This window comes from Triturus cristatus, chromosome 2_1 (assembly GCF_964204655.1).
Source record: "Triturus cristatus chromosome 2_1, aTriCri1.1, whole genome shotgun sequence".
Classification (NCBI taxonomy): domain Eukaryota; kingdom Metazoa; phylum Chordata; class Amphibia; order Caudata; family Salamandridae; genus Triturus; species Triturus cristatus.
The window spans coordinates 1,120,320,060-1,120,340,644 of NC_140581.1; the positions used below are offsets into that span (position 1 = coordinate 1,120,320,060).

The following is a 20,585-nucleotide window of genomic DNA, read 5'->3' on the forward strand; positions in this document are numbered from 1 at the left end:
ATTAAACAGAATACTTTGAAGAATCCTGCTTACTGTAAATCAGACGCTGCAACACTTGCCTGATTCCCTTAGAAACTGGTGGGAGAACATCAGCCATCCTATCCCATAAAGCATGGGAGTTTCCCCCTAAAAAACAGGACATGTTAACCATTCTAAGGGCCAAACTGGTTAATAAAAATATCTTCTTAGCAAACACTTGCATTCTCTGCGACTCCCTCTCAGGAAGAGTAGTTGGAAACGTATTCGGGTTCATACGACTCATAGAAGCCAGTACCTCAAGGCTTTCCGGGTTGTATGTTGCAAGAAAAAGTCTGGATCTCCAGGAGCTGGCCTTTAGCATCTTGCAACCTGCCTATTAACCAATAGGCACGGTCCTGGTTTTTCCCAGGTGCCCACTAGAATATCCAATAAGGCTCATTAAAAGGAAACAATGGCTCCTGGGAAAACTGAGCTGGGTTCAAAATCTATCAATAGTTGTTTTTACATTCTGAGTAAGTAGGACAAGGTCTATGACCACTGCTGCCCTCCGTCTCACTGGGGCAAAAGAAGCTGTCTCCTCTGTGGCCACTGCACGGTTAGCTGATGCCAACCCAATATCAGGTGAGGTAGCTAACCCACTAGAATCTCTTAGGTGGTCATCAAAAAGATCACCTTGGGTATAAAAGGGTCGATATTTGATATCAATGAAAAATTCTACCTGTATCTTGTGTTGGTGACGTTGGTAATGGAGTTGGTAACGGCCCCAGTGGTGCCAGACGAGGCAACAGTCATGTTACACGTGGTGCCGAGGTTTGAGCCAAGGGTGTCTCCGGTACTGTATTCAATGGAAAAAGAGCAGCTGTCTGAATCAATCAATCAATGATGATTTAGAATTTGTGGTGAATCATTCACAAGGGCGTCAAGGTGCTGGAGTGGCTAGTTACTTCGTGGTGGTCTGTTCATTTGAATAGCCAGGTCACAAGACCTTTCCTGAATTCCCAGAGTGTGAAGGCAGTCCTGAGGGGCAAGGGAAGGTTGTTTAAAGCTTTGGCTGTTCAGGTGTTAGAAGGAGCATCCTCCGCTGTTGCTTCGGTGGATCTGGGAGCTGTCTGTTAGGAAGAGTGAGGCAGATTGTAGGTGTCTGGTCAGTTGGTGGAAGGTCATGCATTTGTTGATGTATGCTAATCCTTCGTGGTGCAGGGCTTTGTATGTGTGGGGCAGCATCTTGAACTGGCATCTCTTCAGGAATGGGAGCCAGTGTAGCTTCTTGAGGTGCGGTGTGATGTGGGTCCATCTGGGGACGCTGAGGATGAGTCTTGCTGCTTAGTTTTGAATTGTCTGTAGTCTCTTCAGGAGGTGTGCATTGACTCCTACGTAGAGTGGGTTCCCGAAGTCTAGCCTGCTGGTGACAAGGGCCTGCGTGATGGGTCTTCTGGTGTTGACTGGGAACCACCTGAAGATCTTGCGGAGCATACGTAGGGTGTGGAAGCAGGAAAATGAAACTACGTTTACCTGTTTCTTCATAGATAGCTTGCTGTCCAAGATGATGCAGAGGGTGCAGGTGTGGTCTGTCGGGCAGTGGATGGGCCGAATTCAGCAGGCCGCCATGCTTTGTTCCATGGCGAGGTTTTATTACCAAAGATGAGGACTTCTGTCCTGTAAGAGTTGAGCTCGAGACATTTGTTCTTCATCCAGTCGGTGACGTTCATCATACATCTGTGGAAGTTGACTCTGGTAGTGGTCTTCTGACAGCAAGAGGTTAAGCTGGGTGTTGTTGGCGTAGAAGATGATTTTATGTTTAAAACGTTTTTATTGAAACAAAACAAACCATGGGGGAGGGGGATAGGAGGGCAAGATACATGGAATACAGTCAAAGAAAAAGGGTGCAGCTCCAGAGGGTTGGCAATAGGTAGCGCGGTGAGTCAGGGGGAAAAACACAGTAAATGAAGGCTAGAAATGCAGGCTATGGAATCCCCACACGCGTATCCGACACCCCAAATCTAAGCAATAAAAGCCATCAACAACTCAACAGAACACAATCCCCCCCCCCATCCCCCATCCTCCCAATAACGAAAAAACAACACCCCCCCCCCCGTCCTATGGTCCCGCACCAGAGTAATCCTCACCAGGAAGCCCCGCACCCCCCCCCCCCTCCCCGGGAGGTCCCCGTCTCACATGGAAACTAGTCCGCCGGGGTCACCGGCGGCGTCAGCCTGAGAAGCCTAAGATACCTCGGGCAGGTGAGCTCCCGGAATTCAGTGGACAGCAGCGCTAGAAAGGGTTGCCACAGCTCTTCAAATTGGTCTATCTCCCCCGCAACCGTAAGCGACAGCTTCTCCATCCCCAGCACATGCCAAAGCCTATGCAACCAACCGGTGATGGAGGGGACGGTGGTTGTGCGCCAGTGGATTAGAATGTTCTGAACCGCAGACCCCAGCGCAATTGCAATCTGCCTACCCCTACGGGACTTCAGTGGGTACATTAGGTCATTGGGGAGGCCCAACAGGACGTACGCCGGGAGTCGCGGCAACTCTATCCCAAAGTGCTTATCCACCTCGTCCAAAACTTCCTTCCAGTAGGCGGTCAGCACTGGGCAATCCCAAAGAATGTGTGAAAGGGTACCTTCCTGCCCGCAGCTCCGCCAGCACCCCCTGTCAATGTGTTTATGCATTTCATACAGTCTCTCCGGGGTGTAGTACCAGTATGTGGACACCTTAGTAAAGGTCTCCGTAAGGCCCGTGTGATATGCAGAGTGCCGCGCCCGATACGCAATTTTGTCCCATTCCTTGTGGCCGAGTGTCCTACCCAATTCCCTGTGCCAGCGCTCCCTCCCCGGGTTGTAATAGTGAAACGGCGGGGGTTGTAGGTATTTGTACAGATCGGTAATTAGCTTAGCGTCGGAGGTCCGAGTAGCCAACCACCTCTCATACGGTGTAATTGGACGGGCGGCGGTGGCACGCACCTGGGGCTGGAGGGCCCAATGCCGAACCTGCATGTAGCGCAATCTGTCCAGCTCCGTCAGGCCGAACTCCTGGCGGAGTTGCTGAAAAGGAACCACTCCTTCCGGGCCATAGATCTGGAAGAGTGCCCTGCAGCCCGCCTGCACCCAGTGGGAGAAAACCCCCGGCTCCATCCCCGGGGAGAAGTCCGGGTTGCCCGCAATGGGCGTGAGCGGCGAAGGGAAGGTGGTAAGGCCCCGGGCCTCACAGACCGCGTCCCACACGCGCAGGGGGACCCGCGTAACAAAGGAAGCGTAAAGATTAGGGGGCGATGCGCGCGGCGCAGGAATGGAACCTCTTGTAAGGTGCGGCCCGCCACTGCCTGGTCTTGGAAGAGCCAATGTTTGTCGGATTCCCACCTGCTCCACTCCACCAGATAGCGTAGCTGTGCCGCCTGAAAGTACTTACGGAGGTCTGGAATGCCGAGACCCCCCGCCTCCGGAGCAAGCGTGGAGAGGACCCTCTTCATGCGTGGCCTGCGGCCCTGCCAGACAAAGCGGGAGATGTCAGCCTGCATTTGTCGTATCCAGCCCACCGGGGGTTGGAGCGGAAGGGCCCGGAAAAGATATAGTATCTGGGGCAACACCGTCATCTTGACCGCCGCGATTCGCCCCAGCCAGGACAGCAGGCCTTTGTTCCAGCGGCCAAGCTCATCCTTGATCTTCCTGCTGAGGGAGGCATAATTGGCCGTAACCATCTCCGGCAGTGTAGGCGCCAGCAGAATCCCCAGGTACGGCACCGTGGACGAGGACCACTGCATGGGGAAGAGCCGCTGAAGATCCCTCCTGGTATCCGCAGCCAGGGACACGTCTAACGCCATCGACTTGCTCATATTCATTTTGAAGCCGGCCACCCCCGCAAAGGCGTCCAGTTCCCGGAGGCAAGCAGGCAGCGACCTCCTAGGGTCGTCCAAGGTCAACAGGACATCATCCGCGTAGAGACTGACGGTGTGGACGTACTGGCCCATCCGGACCCCGACAGCATCCGGATTATTACGAATCCTCTGAGCAAACGGCTCCATGTAGAGGGCAAACAAGAGCGGCGAAAGAGGGCAGCCCTGCCGCGTTCCGCGCTCGATGGCAAAGCCACCGGAGCTACACCCGTTGACCCGCACCGACGCTGAAGGATGCTTATAGCAGTTAAATACCATGGTGCGGAACTTATCGCCGATTCCCAATTTCTTGAGGACCAGCTCAAGATACGGCCAGTGAACTCTGTCGAAGGCCTTCTCCGCATCAACGGACAGCAACATCCGCTCCCCCGAGATCCTTGAGGCCTTCTCCAGAACATGCGTCACCCTCTTGGTGTTGTCAACCGTCTGTCTGCCGGGCACAAAACCAGCCTGGTCCGCCTCCACCAGATCGGGGAGGTGTGGACTCAGCCTGGACGCGAGAATCCCCGTGTACAACTTGAGGTCGACATTTAAAAGCGAGATGGGTCGGTACGAGCCGCAGAGGGCCCGGTCCTTCCCAGGTTTCGGGATTACCGCGACCGTCGCCCTCAGGAGATCCGGAGGGATGGCTCCCGGTTCGGAGAAAGAGTTAAATAGCCGAGTAAGGACAGGGGCCACGGCCGTGCAAAAAGTCTTGTAAAATAGCGACGTGTACGCGATAGCTGAAATCACTTCCTCAACATGGATGTCCCGCTCCAGGTGGTCAGCCTGAGCCGGATCCAGTACCGGGAGGGTCACCGACTCCAAGTAGCCGTCGGCATCCCGTGGCGAGGAGGGCTCCTCAGCATACAGCGCCTCGTAGAAGCCGCGGAAAGATTCCGCTACCTCCGCGTCCCCGGAGACAACCCCCCCGTCCGTGCCCACCAATTCTTTCACAACGCTACGCTGGTGCGCGACCCGGAGCCGGTGTGCTAGGAGCTTGCCACATCTGTCCCCCCCAGTGTAGTAGGCATGTTTCAAGCGTAGGGCGGCGTACTCCGCCCTGTCAAGATCCAGAGCCGACAGGAGCTTCCTCGCTGCCTTCAACTGCCTCCACACCCTCGGCGCCCCCGTACGGCGGTGGACCTGCTCAAGCTCCCGGACCTGAGCTGTCAGCTCATCCCTCTTCAGTTGCCGCTCCTTATTTTCAGCTGCAGAGATAGAGATAAATTCCCCCCGGAGGACGGCCTTCAATGCCGCCCACTGTGTCGCCTGCGAGGTGTCAGTGTTGCTGTTGTGGGTGAGATAGTCCTGTATGACCTCCCCGATGCGTTGCACCACCGACTTTTTGTGTAGAAGGGTATCCCGGAGGCGCCACACCCCCCGAGAGGGGGAGGCAGCCGGCCACTGGAAAACGCCGGTGACTGGGGAGTGGTCAGACAGGGTCAGGACCCCGATGTCCGCCGCCGTGGCAGCGGCACGCATCGGTCCACTCACCAGGAGGTAGTCCAGCCGTGAGTAGGTTCGGTGTGCGTGCGAGAAATAAGAGTAGTCCCTATCCGTGGGGTGCATGGAGCGCCAGAGGTCGTGCAAGTCCATTTCCGCAATCCGGGCCCTCCCAGCCTGGGACAGTTCCCCCGTCTGCGGGAAGCGCTGCGCCGATCTGTCCATCACAGAATCGAAGACAATGTTGAGGTCTCCCCCCAAGATAATGTGGCGGTCGGGGGAAGCAGTGACATCCACCAGCGCGGAATCTAGGAAGCGCTCTTGGTGATCGTTTGGGCTATAAACGGAGCCGACCGTAAATGCTATGCCTCCCAGGCGCATGCGATACGCAAGGAGCCTCCCCTTCTGTTCAGCACACTTATGCAAAACCTCCCCCCGAAAGGAGCTCGCTAGGAGAATGGCTACCCCCGCCGTCTTGTTCGCTGCCGAGGAAAAGAACTGGGTAGGGAACCTAGCAGAACGCATCCTATGGCAATCTCGGGGCAATAAGTGTGTCTCCTGCAAAAGGCAAATGTCCGCCTGCGTCCCCTCCAGCAACGATAGGATCGCTCTGCGCTTCACCGGGTTATTCAGACCCTGAACATTAAGGGTCACTACCTTTAGGCCCGGCATTCCTCGCGGGGGTCGGGAGCGCCATGCAATGGGCAGGGAATCAGCGGGTGGGGCGCGCGGGGCCGCAGCGCAGGACAAGCCAAAACAAAGCGGGCATAGACAACATCGGACGGGACCTTCCCAACCCCAAAACAACCCCCTCCCCCACCCAAAACACAACCCTGGCAACCAGCCACCCACAAACTCAAACACCCCATTGTCTCAGTCAAGCCCCAAGACGGGCAAGTCCGTAGAAAAGAACGAAGTGGACGTCCAGCCACTCACCTCCATCCGCTTCCCCCCAACCCCCCCGCCCCGTACCAAGCATGTAAAGAAGCTGAAGACATCTCCCCCCGGAGTGTGTGTTAGGCCGTCAAGGCCACGCCAGAGGAGCCGGTCGAGTCCCCGGCCGCCGCCCTCAGAGCGTCGGCCATGTCCGCCCTGATGGTAGGGGAGTCCGGACGCCCCACACTGGCCGCTGAGCGCCGCCTCGTTGACCTCCGCCGGTTCCGTCTCTCCGAGGACCTCCACGATGGCGTAGCTCCTTCCTCCTCCGCCGCCGTGAGCCCCAGGACACCACAAATGTCTTGCAAGGAGCGTAGCTGGTGTAACACCCCATTCCACCGAAAAATCAGGCGGAAGGGGTGACCCCAAGAGTACGGCGTCTCGTGTTCGCGCAAAAAGTCAGTGGCAATCCTAAAGGACCTGCGTTTCTGCAGCGTGATGGCGGAGAGGTCCTGGTAAAGCGCCACCGGCCGATCCCGGAAAGTCAGGGGCTGTTTCCTGCGGGCCTCAGCCATGATGCGTTCCTTCAGTGGAAAGTCGGGCAGGAAGGCCAGAATGTCCGGTGGAGGTGCCGATGACTGGCGCTGCCGGCCGACCCTATGAGCCCTATCAATGCTGATGGGAAAGTCCGCAGCTTCCCCCAGGATCTCTCGGAACAGGGCCCGCAGGTAGCTCCCCAGATCGGACCCCTCATCCGCAGTCGGCACACCACGCACTCGGATGTTGTTCCTCCGAGATCTGTTCTCAAGGTCCTCAGAGTGGGCCTGGAGCTCCACACACTGCTCCCGGAGACGGAGAACGTCCTGCTGAAGGTGGACTATCTCCTCCGCTCGATGTTGGCCCTCCGTCTCCACCGCTTCAACACGCTCGCCAAGGCCCTCCACCTCCCTGCGCACTTCTCGGACCTCGCTGGCCACCTCCCGCTTCAGTGTCTGGAAGTCCTCCCTGAGGGAGCTAAACAGTTCCTCCATAAAGGCCCTCGTGACGGGTGGCTCCCCCCCAGTCACATCCGCCGGAGCCCGGGAGGACCCCGGCGAGGGCTGCGTCCTGTCCCGCAAGTGCTGGGCCCTGCCAAGCATGTCCGGCAGGGTACGGTCCCCTTTCTTCGGGCCGCCTCTTCCAGACATCGCTAGCTCCGCAGTCGGGCACAGATCCAGGCGCCCCAGGGATGCTCAGCCGCCGGCAAGCACTCGACGTGGGTATCCCCCACGAGTGAAGTCGCTGCGTCACAGGTGACAAAATGGCGGCCCAATCCGGTCACCGTCAGCCGCGGGAGCCCGTGTGAGGCAACCAAGGGGGCCGCAGTGGGGGGGTCTCATCAGCACAGCCCTCCGAGAGTCAGCCCAGCAGCAGCGGGGGTCGCCTGCATCCAGCAGCCAGGACTCCGGCGAAGGCTGCCACCACTGCTCCTTCGGGGACAAAATGGCGGCCGGGCGGAGCAGGCCAAAACGACCAGGCCCGACGACACCACCGGGGCCCCCGAAGCACCCCACAGTCAAATAAGTTCCACTACCGGCCCCAGTCTGTCACGCACAGGGGCCCAGATGGTCCAACCCCATCAGGGAGTCTGCTGTACCTCGGCTAGGGGTTAGGGGCCTTTGCAGTGCGAGGTGTCGCCGTCACAAGTCTGAGTGCCGGGGCGCCCGTCCCCAGCCTTCCGCACCGTCGGGTCCCCTCCCGCAAGGCTCCTTCAATCTCCGTCGAGCGGCGGGCCAGATCCCCTCCAAATCGCAACTTTCAGCACCAGGCCCAACCGAGGCGCCCGGACAGCACTCCAATGCGCTCCGCCCCTCGGGCTCACCGTCGTCCCTTGAACTCGATCGAACTTTTGGGGGGGTTCCCCCGAGGCGATCCGAACCAAAACAGCACCAATATGCACCCCTGATGCTCCGCCACTCTCCACTCCCGCGCTGAGCCTCAGCGGGGGGAGAAAAGCGTAAGAAAAGGGCTCAAGCTTGGCCGGGCCGGAGGAGCTACGGGAGGAAGCGTCCGCTCACCCCGCCATCTTGGCCACGCAGAAGATGATTTTAAATCTGTGCAATCTGACGGTGTTGGCCAGGGGGGTCAAGTATGTGTTGAAGAGAGTGGGGCTGAGGGCCGATCTTTGGGGGATGCCACAGATCTTCTTGGGTTCCGAGGTGAACGGTGGGAGACGGATTCTCTGGGTTCTTACAGTAAGTTATGAGGCAAACCATTTGAGAGCATCTCCCTGGATTACAATGTGATAAAGTCCGTTGATCAAGATGTGATGGGAGACGGTGTCGAAGGAGGCTGACAGTTCCAAGTGGATGCGGGCTGCCATTTCGTCGCAGTCTAGGAGGGCTCCGATGTCATCAGCAGCTGTGATCAGGGCTATCTCTGTACTGTGGTTGGCTCAAAATCTAGACAGAGAGGGGTCCAGGAGGTTGTTGTGTTCCAGGAGTTCAGTGAATTGCTGGTTGATTCCCTTCTCAAGAACTTTCACTGGAAAGGGGAGCACGAAGATGGGCCTGTAGTTCTTTGGTTCTGCTGGGTCGGCAGATGGGTTCTTCAGGATGGGCCTCACTTCAGTGTGTTTCCAGTCCTTATGGAAGGAGGCCGAGGTGATTTAAGTGTTCAAGAGTTTCTTGAGCTCGTCGCCAATCGTCTAGCTTCCGAGGCTGAAGATGTGGTAGGGGCCAGAGTCCGTGGGTTTTCCCGAGTGCATGGAGTTCATATTGGAGATTGCGGCTTGAGTTGTGAGAGGATCCCAATGGGTGAGCAGGTGTTCAGGTTTGTGTTTGTGGGTGTAAACAGGCTGATGCTGTCGGGGTGGGGGTTGGGCTTTGAAGTTTTTGTAGATAACTGATATCCGGTTGTGGAAGAAGTCCGCTAGGGTGTCACACTGTTCATGGGAAGGGGTGATGTAGTTCTCGGTGGCTCTGGGGTTAGAGAACTCCTTAACGTTGGCGAACAGCTCCTTTCTGCGGTTTGTGCTGGCTTCTATGCGGTCTGCAAGGGCGTTCTTCTTTGATTCTTTCAGAAGGCAGTGCTATTGGTTGAGAGCTGTCTTGAAGGTGGTATTTTCTCCTGTCTCTTTGCTGGTGCGTCACTTCCTTTCTAGTTGTCGGCAGTAGCATTTGGTGGATTTCAGCTCAGCAGTGAACCAGTTGGCTGTCTGGCAGGTCCTTTGGATTTGGCTGGCTTGGCGGGTGATGTTGTTGCCGCATTGTATGATCCACTAGAAGAAGTTCTACGCAGCCTGCTCTGAGTTGGATGTTGTGTCTGGGAGGTGGGGAATTTGAGAGTGTTGTTCCACTGGTATTCTGATATCTTTTTCTAGTTTTTGTGCATGAAGCTGGGTGGCACGGTGGCAGTGTTGATAGGACCTGAGATGGTGAAGCAGACGATGTAGTGGCCGGTCCAGGTGATCTGTGAGCCATGGTTGTACTTGACTCAATCACTGGACGTGAAAATGGGGTTGAGCATGTGTCCTGTGATGTGGCTAGGCTTGGTGATAAGTTGCTTTACGCCGATGTTGCTCATGCTTTCCAGAAGGTCAGTTGTGTTGTTGTCACGAGGGTCACTGAGGTGGAAGTTAAGATCCCATTGGAAGATGTAGTGCTCAGAGTCTATGGCAATCGGGCGATGAGCATTTGCCATCTGTGTGAAGTTGGAAGCTGAGATGCTCCATTATTGGGGTCGGGTCATCTGAGAAGGTCATGCAGCGGATTGTGTCCTTATAGATGATGGCAATTCCACCTCTGTGTATGTTGGCTTGGTCTCGGTGTGTTATCTTGTAGCCTTCTGGGACAGCGATATCCTGCATGGAAGTGGGGTTTAGCCAGGTCTCTGTTATGAAGATGACGTCTGGGGCAAGGGAGGAGATTGTGTCCCAGATCTCCGTGTTGTGTTTGGTGAGCGATCATGCGTTTTAGTAGAATACACTGGAGTTGTGCCGTGACAGTCTCGGTCAACATGGTGGACGCAGTCGTGTTAGTAGTGTGTATGGTGTTGTTGGACGTTTCGGTGTTGCAGGTGAAGCGGCAGTGCTGGCAGGAGAATGGTTGTCTGGTGGTGCATGGAGCTGTGTGGCAGCAGTTGTTATCGATGCTCCTGGGATCCAGGGTTCAAAGGTCTGCGGAGGTGTAACTGCACAGGGTGGAGGCACAAGGGTTGCTGGCACATTCGGCGCGCCGGCAGCGCACCTGCTGCATGCGTTCACTACACATTCTCGCTGTGGCCTCCATTAAATAGGTTCTGGAAGGGGTATGGGGTGTTAGGAGGCAGGAGCGGCGGGAAAGGGAGCGATGAGGCGGGCTGGCTCGATGTAAGAAAAGCTCAATTTACAACAAAATTACAGTAACTGGAGGATGAAAACTGTAGGATGAAAAACATAAAACACAATTAAAGCACAGTGACCAACAGTAAAGGAAGGCTGTCAATTAAAGGAAACACAGAGGGCAAAATTAAAAACCAGGTAATATGCAGAGGGCCTACGGCAGAGAGGGGTGGAGCTGGTGCAAGGACCTGCATCAACCTTGAGACGAGACCAAGAGGCACAGCTGGCAAGGTCAGTTTTGTTGATGGTTGACAGCCGGAGGCCCTCTCAGATCCTTAGGGGCTGAAGACGCACCAGAAACATCTGGTATGGTACCAAAGATCTTCTCCATAGATAACTTAAGTTGAGGGAGCTCATCTGGCATCGCCACCAAATCCAAATGAATCTGGGAAGGGAATGGCGTTGTTGTCGGTTCCGCAATGGGACAGCTTCGTGTCCTAGAGTTGCCAGATGCATTTGGCACTCCAAATCCAAGTGCTGTGATGCAGGGGAGCCATGCTCTGACTTATACTTTTTGTAGTTCTTTCTCGACGTACTAGACTTGGAGGAAGTCTGGTTGTGAATATGACCTCAGGAAAAAGTGCAAGTTCTCTCTCTTGACCGGGACCGCTGTTTAGCAGATTTGGTCTCTGACTTCCTCAAGTACGCAATCGCTAACTTCCTCTCACGGTCACAAATGACATTCTTATTCACAGTACACAACGAACACAACTTTGATTCATGGCCTGCACCTAGACACCAAAGATGGACGTGTGGACCTATACGGACATCTGTTGGATAAATGTCATACACAGCTTGAACCTTGACAGTGCAGGTGACATTTTGTCAATCAAAATATAATTTGCCAACAACTGTGGAATGCCAGTTTAAGGTCCAGATCGGCATCTGTTTGTGCGAAAAGAATATTACCGATGCAAGAGCATGCAGGTGGTCTATTTGTACTGGTCTTGAGGACATAACTGCATGGAACGAGTGGCACGGTGCAATACGATGCCACACGACCCCACCTGTCAGAGCTAAAGGGAATTGCTATGTAACACTTTCTATATCCAATCTGCTCCTGTAGCTATTAAAAAGATGAGGAATCTGCAGTTAGACGTGTCTATCAGAAAGAAAAACCTTCCATACAGCGGGTACCTACCAGGTAAATTAAACACTATTCACTTTGATTTTTGGGGATCTAAAGTAAAAGCTCGAATTTCTAAAAAGCTCGAATTTCTAAAAAGCTCTTTTTGACACTAATACCTCCCCAATCTGATGACCTCTCCTAAAGGCAACAGGGGCAAAAGTAAGTTATATTAAAAAGTAACCTCTTGAACTGTCAGCATTGTTACTATTTCGAAAGAGCAGGCCAATTTCATTACACCTCTAAGCCATAAAATATTTCTAGCTCAACTAATACCATTCAAATACAACAAGGGAGGGCAGAGAGGCAATTGAAAAAGGTAAAATAGCACATTGTCTCTGTAATCCTCAATAGTACCAAATAATACTATGCCTGCTTGCCAAGTACCATCCAGGAAACTACCCATGTTTACCAGCCTCCGCGTATACTTTAAGTGTGCTTCCCAATAGAATGTTGAGCTTTGATCGGTTGGGCTTTTCTAGAATAGCCATACCACTATGTCAAGGAGAAATCATATTCTTTTTTTCTTGACTTATAGAGGCTCTCACAGTCTCTGAAAACTGACTGCCTTCTCACAAGGAAGAACCCCAAATAGAACGCTTTATTTTGCAGAGATCTGAGGGCCGCTTCTAGTGCCCTTTCCTGCAGTATGGATAGGACTGTAGTCTGAAGGAGCAAAAATGTTAATGTACTAATTTCTTGTTTTTTTGTGGAACCCGAGTTGGTCTTTCCACAAACTGCAACATGTGATGCTGTTGGACCAGGTTCAAGATCCACTGGCCTGGGGTGATTGACTAACATTCTGGGAGGTTTGTTGAAATTCTCCCACTCATTCGTTAGGAGATGCATTGAGCTAAAGATGGAAATGATCGCTGGTGAGACGCGCTGAGGCATCAAAGACAGTCTCTTCTGACAGCAGTCATGGACCTTGAACTGTCCCTCCTTGAAATCTAGAAGGCTTTTTAGAAAAGGAGGATCTCTGCTGGTCCATGCACCGTGTCCACGAATAAAAAGGCGGACAGTAATAGGGTTGGTAAGGTTGTGTAAACTTGCTAGGCTAGTGAACTCCTGAAGCTGGTGGCTGGCTTCCACCTCTGGGACTAAGACAGGATCGCTTTTTTCATAACTGAAAGGCACATAGAGACTTTGCCTTCACAGTATTGGTCCTCATGTGCTGGAGTATGATTTACTTAATGCTTCTCCTGCATGTCAAGGCACCACTTTTGAAACAAGAATCTGCATTGAATTTATTATACCAGAAAGAAACCATGGCATCTAGATTGAAAGCAATCCTCCTCATACCTAAATGGCAAGAAGAAATAGGAACCCTCCTGCATTCTGAGGCATACTGCAAAAATAAAGCAAGGCCACTGAGATATTATTGTATCTGATCAGTCAATACAACCTTAACAAGAAAACAGCGCTGTTCTAGAGGAGATTGAGTTACAAAGGTACAAGAAGACCTTTGTAGTTTTGACCTTAATTAATGCTGCAAGGGATACTGCATAAACCTGGAGGATGACAGTAGACCCCAGTGTGGCCAAATGGAGAGCAGGTTTTAATCGTTGTAGGATTCTGGAGAAACAGATTTATGAATTGAGACAATGTCCAAAGAAACACAACTTTATATGCGGAGGAAGGGGTCGATGAAACAACTTGAACTCTTGGGCGATGATGACGTGAGAAATGCTAATGCATTATATACTTGCTATAGAAATATTTGATGACTTGCCTATAGATGCTACTTGATAATAATACACAATTGTTTTCCAGAACTGTACATTTTGAGTGGCTACTAAAATGCTTTTATAAAAAAAAGAACACTTATGTATTTCAGGATGGAAGAGGTGCTTCTCACCTGGTGGTGAAGAGCACCTGAACTTGATAGAGGATGGAATCTGGGGGTGGCAAAGTAGATCTCTGCATTAATGTGATCTAACTCTTCCAGAATCAACTTTGCATCTTCCTTTTGTTTATAAGCTCTAGAATAGGAAGAGGGTTTGTGGCATTGGTTAAGATGGACACCACAGCCCTAACTTGCTAGCCAATGGTGTCCATTTAACTGAGAGAAAATCTACTAAAACTGTCATTTAATACTGCTATTAATATGTGATATCATGCAAACAATCACGAAAGGCTGAGAAAGAGAGAGATTTTCTTGTTGTGCGTTTCCAGTCTTTTGCTATCATGCTGGGCAAAGCAGATACTTACTGAAGCGGATAGCATTAGCATAGCTATCACCAAATGCTTACCATTTAGGGTCGTAGTACAAAACCACATGAAAACTCATTTTCTTTGAAGAATAAGTTGCTTCAATACTCAACGACTAGCATTATTTTTGACATTGAAATGGTATTTTTACCAAAGCCATTTCAAATGGGGGGCCTGTTCCGTCATCTTCTCCCCCTGCTACCTTTCTTTCCCCTTTTGCTGTGCATACCCATCTCACTGCTCAGCAATTTGTTTTTGTGAAGCAAAGCTAGCATTAAATAAAACCTCATACATAACAATATAAATACGTTTTCCCAGTATTTCCAAACTAACTAGATTCGACTGAAAATTTTAATGCAGGATTTAATTTTAAACACATACTGGTAAAAAACACAAAGGGAAATTCATGTAATCCTTTCACTTACTTCCATCTTTCAACTGTGTGTCAAGAGGGAATGAATGAATAAGCTGAAGAGCCTATAAAAGAGGAGACAATGTTGATCGTGTTTATTATATAAGAAGATCAGGAATGTAATTGTCTGCAAGTCTTACACATAGTATCTTACTAAGTCGCTTTCTAGAAGATTGTCAATATTTTTGGAGATAAACCCAGGTAATTTACAGGAGCTGGCATGGTGGCCTATGCTGAAATAAGCAACTCTTACATATCTTTGAGTTCAGCTAATTTGTAAAGGCAACAGCATTAATAAAGAGCATATTACCTAAGGAAAGGAGCAAAAATAGAATGGCTGCCAAATGTACCACACTTAAATAGCTGATTTGTGTCAATACATCATTTACAAGTAATATGCAAACTCGATTCCAAACATTTTGAGGCCAGATGAACACTGTCAAAGAGGGTTAAATAAAAAATTTAAATGTTCAACTAAGACTCACCACAACATTTCAGGTGCCCTAGAGATAAGTGGCTCATAAAAACAGACTACACTTTAAGTGATCAAGACCCTGCACATAAACAGCAGATAGAAAGAAAATCTTAGTGACGTCTTTGCTGTTGGTCATATTTACATGTGCAGAATACCTGAATATGTGCCAAAGTCGCCCTTCATTTTGTTGACTCCAGCCAGATGAATGTCAGCTATGGATTGTTTGTGGTATAGCACCCAATGAATATGTTACTTACCTTCAGTAACACTTTCTGGTAGATAGCTTTCTCTAACTGTTGATTCCTCATCTTGAGAATCTCTTGCAGTAGCTCCTGCATGCTGGTAGGTGGCACCTCAGACTCAGTCATGACTCCGTCCTGCCTCATGAAATGCCAAACAGAGCCAAAGAAAGATGCCACCCCTCAGCACAGATGTCAGTTGTCTCCTACTTTTACCCATCCTCAGAGGCGGAGTGTGGCTGACAATATTGAGTTAGAACCTGCAGTGAGAAAAAAGTAACTTGGGACCTTATTCCTGAAACTCCTCTCCACAGAATGGAGAGGTGGGCGGAGGAAACCTGTGGTTACACTTGGAGTATACCCTTGATAGAGGATTCCTGAAGGGAAGTAATTTCTTTTCACAGATACTTCTAATCATAGATTTCTTATGTTGTGAATCAGTACAAAAGCAAAGCCCCCTAAGAATAGATGGGTCTGAGAAGTAGATTTTAACACCTGTAACTCACACAGGACCTAATGGACAAAATGACCCCCTCTGCGGACTTGAGAATTGATGCAGTAATGCCTGGTAAAGGTGTGAACATATGCCTACATGGATGCCTGGCAGATGTACAAAACCAGAACATCCACAGCTAAACATCTGGAGGCTTTCACCCTTGCTGAATGAGTACTTAGGACCTCAGGAGGATCCTTTTTGATCAAGGCATTATACAGTTTGATGCAGACCCCAATCCACTGCAAGCACATCAGTTTCTGGAACACTTTTCAGGTCCTATTCCCCGTGAACAGTTTAATGCAGAGGACAATCCACAGCAAGAATGCCAGTTTCTGGAATACTTTTCATGTCCTCGCACCAATAAGCCCCAAAAACAGCTGATCATCATCACATTACTCCTTATGAATACAAAATTTAAGGGAACGCAGTGCGTTGGACTAATGAAGTCTTTCCTGCTCTTTAGATGGTAGAGAAAAGAATGCAGGAAACATGATGTACTGCTTCACGTGGAAAAGATGGGACCACTTTCTGGAAACTTAAGTAACAGCTTGCCAGTGATAAAAGTATCATGGAGTGTCTGAAATGACAATGCTTGCAGCTCCGACGAGCAGAAGTGATGGGAATGGGTAACCACTTTTAAGGTCAACAGGCTCAGATTACAGCTGTGAAGAGGCTTGAAGGAAGCAGAAATAAAGATTAAGATTAAATTAAGGTTTGACTGCAGCGCAATAAGGGGGAAAACAGGAAAATAATTTTAAGAAATGCATCAAAATTAGTGACTTGAATAATGAGGGCTGATCAGTCAAACGAAAAAATGTAGTAAGAGCTGCAAAGAAAATTTTAATGGAGCCAGTGCAACACTGACCAGGCCAAAGCCAGTATAAACAAAAGAACATCATACAGTTTTGCCAGTTTCTACTCACACCAGGCAAAAAATCTAGCTCAATGGTCTGAATATGTAGACTGGGTATGGTGGGTGTAGATTGTGGAGGCTTATATGCAGTACTGTGCCTTGCTTCTGTGACAACACATCCTTCCAAAGAGGTAGCAGAAGTGGAGGGCCCATGAACAGGACTATAGAACAGTTATGAGTAACATAATCTCCAAGCCAAATCCAGAGCTATTTGAATGAGCAGAGTTTGGCCCTGCCTGACTTGTTCTGCTCCTGTGGGATAAGAGGCAGCGGTGGGAACACGTCCAGCATAACAAAGTCCCATCGAAGATGGAGAGTGCCCTCTAGAGACCTCTGAAAGGGAAACTAAAGTGCTAAACGTTAGACACTGAGACTTTTTGGAGGTGGCTAAAAGGTCTACCAAGGGTGTCTCCACTGGACAGAATTCCCTCATGCCACTTCCGGATGCAGATGCTATTCATGATAGGCAAGATGACTCCTGCTTCTTTTGCTACAATGCTGAAGAATCTTGCCGGATGACTGACCACTGGAGAGATCCCGTGAAGTGTCTGCTAATGCAATAGCTTCAAAGCTTCCAGAGAGAGAAAAGTGATCCCGTCTCACCCTGCGTGTTGCACTTCCACATGGCGTTGTGTTGTCCTTTAACATCTGCAATAAGCTGCCCTTAATGAAGGGCAGAAAGGTTTTGAGAGCCAGCCAGGTGGCACACAACTCCAGAACATTTGTGTGATAGTACTAGTCCATTAGAGTTTAAAGGCCTCCGATCTTCCCATTATCCAGGTGTAAGGTGACACATCTGTCACCACCTTGACCACTGGCAGGGGCAAGGTGAATGGCCGGATTAAAGTCTGATTGGAGTTCCCCATCCTCTACTGAAGATCTTAGGTTGCCTCGTTGGACACACAGATCTTGTCTGAAAAGCACCTCCAAAGCTGGTCTTACTACTGAATCAGGTACCACTGAAAAGCCTGCAAGTGACAGTAAGCATAAATCACTAGAAGGATGCAAGATATTAGAAGAATAAGTAATCTCTCAGAAATACTGAGATCATAGCCAGAATGTCTTTGATTCACTACACTATGGCAGCAGAAAGGACTTTAAGGCAACTGTGCCCAAGATAAAATGGACAGCCGATGTGATGGTTGAAGATAAGAATTGGACTCGCTGATGGAAAACCCCAAGGTGGGCAGCAACAACAATTTCCTGCAGCTACTACAAGACTAACTGAGGCAAGCAAACCCTCAAGAGCCAGTCACTGAGTATGGTAATATGTGCATCTCTGACCTACAATGATGAGCTGCGACCACCACAACAACTTTAATAAAGACCTAAAGGGCCAATGTCAGGCCAAAACGCAGCACGGTAAAATGGAGGTGGTCTGATCTCATTACAAAACAAAGATAATAGATGTGGGACAGTAGGACTGGTACAAGAAAGTACACATTCTAAAGGTCCAGAGACACCTTCCAATTCTTGTGGTCCAAGGCCAGCAGAACCTGTGCAAGGGTCATCATCTTAAAATTTCCTTCTTGAAGAAAGAGTCCAACAAACTGATGTCTGGATTCTATTTCAAGCCCAGGTTTTAGATGAGGCATTATTGTATTCGACACCTTACCAGACCTGGATGCCGGCTCAATGGCAAACTAACAGAGTTCGGAAACATTACCTGTAGAAGGAGGCCGCAGACGACTGATTCTGTTGTTGCGCTTTGGCACTGCTTCCTCCCCCAACACCACAGAAAGTCTGCCCTCGTTCCTGATGGGCTGAGAAAGTTGCAATTAGCAAAAGATGAGGCTTCTAGCATGATCTCTGAACTTTGGTTACTGCTGGTGAAATTGGGGAGCTGGTTATAGCAAACCCAAAAAAGTGAGCAGTAGATGTGCTGTTTTTGAAGCACTCCAAAGCCACATCAGCCTATACCCCAAAATGTCTGGCCATGTCAAAGGGAATGTTTATTAATAATGCCTGTATATCTCGGGAGAATCCAGTGAAGATCAACATGGTATGGCATCTAAAAATGCTTGGGCTGCACTGTTCCCATGAGGCACAGGGTCAAGACTGATTTGCATATAGCTGTGTCTGAACTGGGGTGGCGAAGTGAGCTAAAGAACCATGATGGATTCAACCCAGATCTGTGACTGGTGGTGAGCGTCTGAAAAGATTCAGCGCTCTGTCCATCATCTCCTTGTTTGCTTTGTTCGCCCTAAGTTGGCAGGGTGTGCCCAGACGTGGGTCCCTTGCTCACTTTGCCACTGGATTCAAGCTAGCCTGGCTGATGAGGGCTGTTAGCCTGAAACCAGTCCCAGGATGCTTGTTTCCGGGTCCACGGAAGACATGGCTTGGCAGTTCGGGCTGGACTGTTCCCATGAGGCACAGGGTCAAGACTGATTTGCATATAGCTGTGTCTGAACTAGGGTGGCAAAGTAAGCTAAAGAACGATGATGGATTCAACCCAGATCTGTGACTGGGGTAAGTGTCTGAAAAGATCCAGCGCTCTGTCCATCATCTCCTTGTGTTTGCTTTGTTCGATCTAAAAATGATGCCCACAGCATAAGCCATGGAGTCAAGCATGCCCAGGACTGAACAAAGAATCTGTGTGACTGAGTCCTGTTCATCTTGGACAGTTTGTGCCAAAGAAGTAAGCATGTCCTCATACAACCTAAACAAAACTTCACCATGTACCAAAGGGTGTGGCTGTAACATCCCAAAATACAGAAGGCATTCAAGGAACATAGTGCTAAAATACCCAATGAGAAATCTTTCTTGTCGACTGCATCATTATTTTTGATTTTCCAATAGGTAAAGTTTTACGAAAGTCGGACATATGCAGAATGCGCTGACCACAGGTCGAGGAGCTAGGAAAAAAAAGCACGGCACAGCTTCCTGAAATAAAATGCAATTTGTAAAGCTTGATTACACAAGCAACTGGAGAGAATGCACTTGATTAATGAGTGTGATAGATGCGCTCACGAGTACACCACCATCCACGCCAGAGCTGTACTGCACCCTGCTCGCTTGCAGACAGCATGTCTTTCAACGCTCAGCAAATGTGACGAGATAGGAACAAGATTTACTGTTTTTTTTAACGGAGCTCCGAGCAAGTGAAAACTTGAACACTCAACTGAACTGCTCAAAGGCAAAGAAAAAAGGAGTTCCTAAAACATTTCCTAAAATGGGAGCAGTGGATGGATAGCAGTAGTAGTAATTGGTCCATGCTTTCGTAGAGGGCTAAAAACAGGAAGAGGCATGACTCATGCATGTCTTGGACAATTTGGAAGAAAGAATATGAGAGTGACGATGGAACCAGCAAATGTGAAGCCTATGGGAAGGCTGAGGAACACAAAGTATAGGCAGGTCTCTTTGAGACAGTGCATGTGCTGACTAGAGCTAAGACCTAAAAAGCACTCTTTGTGGACCAAGATCAAGCTTTCTGCCAAATTTAATGTAATTCAGTTCAGTGGTTCAGGCTGCAGTTGTGTCTAAAATCCCTATGGGAAATGTCATGAGGAAAATACGTTTTAGACCCCCTACTTTTTTTCGGCCCCCGAAACTTACCAGACAGCAGATGAAAAGACTGGCAAAAAAGTTTTGAAAATGTTGTGAAGATGTGTTCAACTGTACCAAAGATATTAGCAAAAAACGTTTCCTACTAGGTCCTAATTATAACTAACTACTGGATTGCCAGTAGGTAAAAAAAAAATTAAAAAAAAAATGTATATATATATATCACTCATGACATGGTCAGTGACATCATTCATGACATCACTGATGACATCATCTAGTTATTCTGAGTGTTTTCTAAAAGTGTATGAATGTTACACATATATACTAAGGTACCACAAAAGTTAAATTAGTATAGTTTGTGTACTACGGAGTGAATTTTTAAACATAGATTATGTGAGTGTCTATGTAACTGTGTGTGAGTGTATGTGTGTGTGGGGCTGTATGGATGAGTGAGGGTGTGGCTGGCTGTATGGGTGAATAAGTAGGTCTGTGAGTAGCTGTATGGGTGAGGCAGTGGCTGTGTGAGTGGCTTTGGGGCTGAGTGGATATGTGAGAGACTGTATTGGCGAGTGAGTGGGTGGGTGTGTGAGTGGCTGTATGGGTGAGTGAGTGCGTGTTTAAGTGGTGTATGGAGGAGTGAGTGGGTATGTGAGAGACTGTATAAGTGAATGAGTGAGT

General features: G+C 49.7%; 1 protein-coding gene across 2 annotated transcripts in view; it reads right to left on the reverse strand.

Annotated features, from left to right (window-relative positions):
- The window catches only part of UBA6 (ubiquitin like modifier activating enzyme 6), a 658,681-nt gene that overhangs the window by 228,570 nt on the left and 409,526 nt on the right, over window positions 1–20,585 (reverse strand). For both annotated transcript variants that reach the window (XM_085636514.1, XM_085636515.1), the window contains one exon: window positions 14,294–14,345. In XM_085636514.1, coding sequence (XP_085492640.1) covers window positions 14,294–14,345 — 52 coding nt within the window. The remainder of the gene's footprint in view (window positions 1–14,293; window positions 14,346–20,585) is intronic.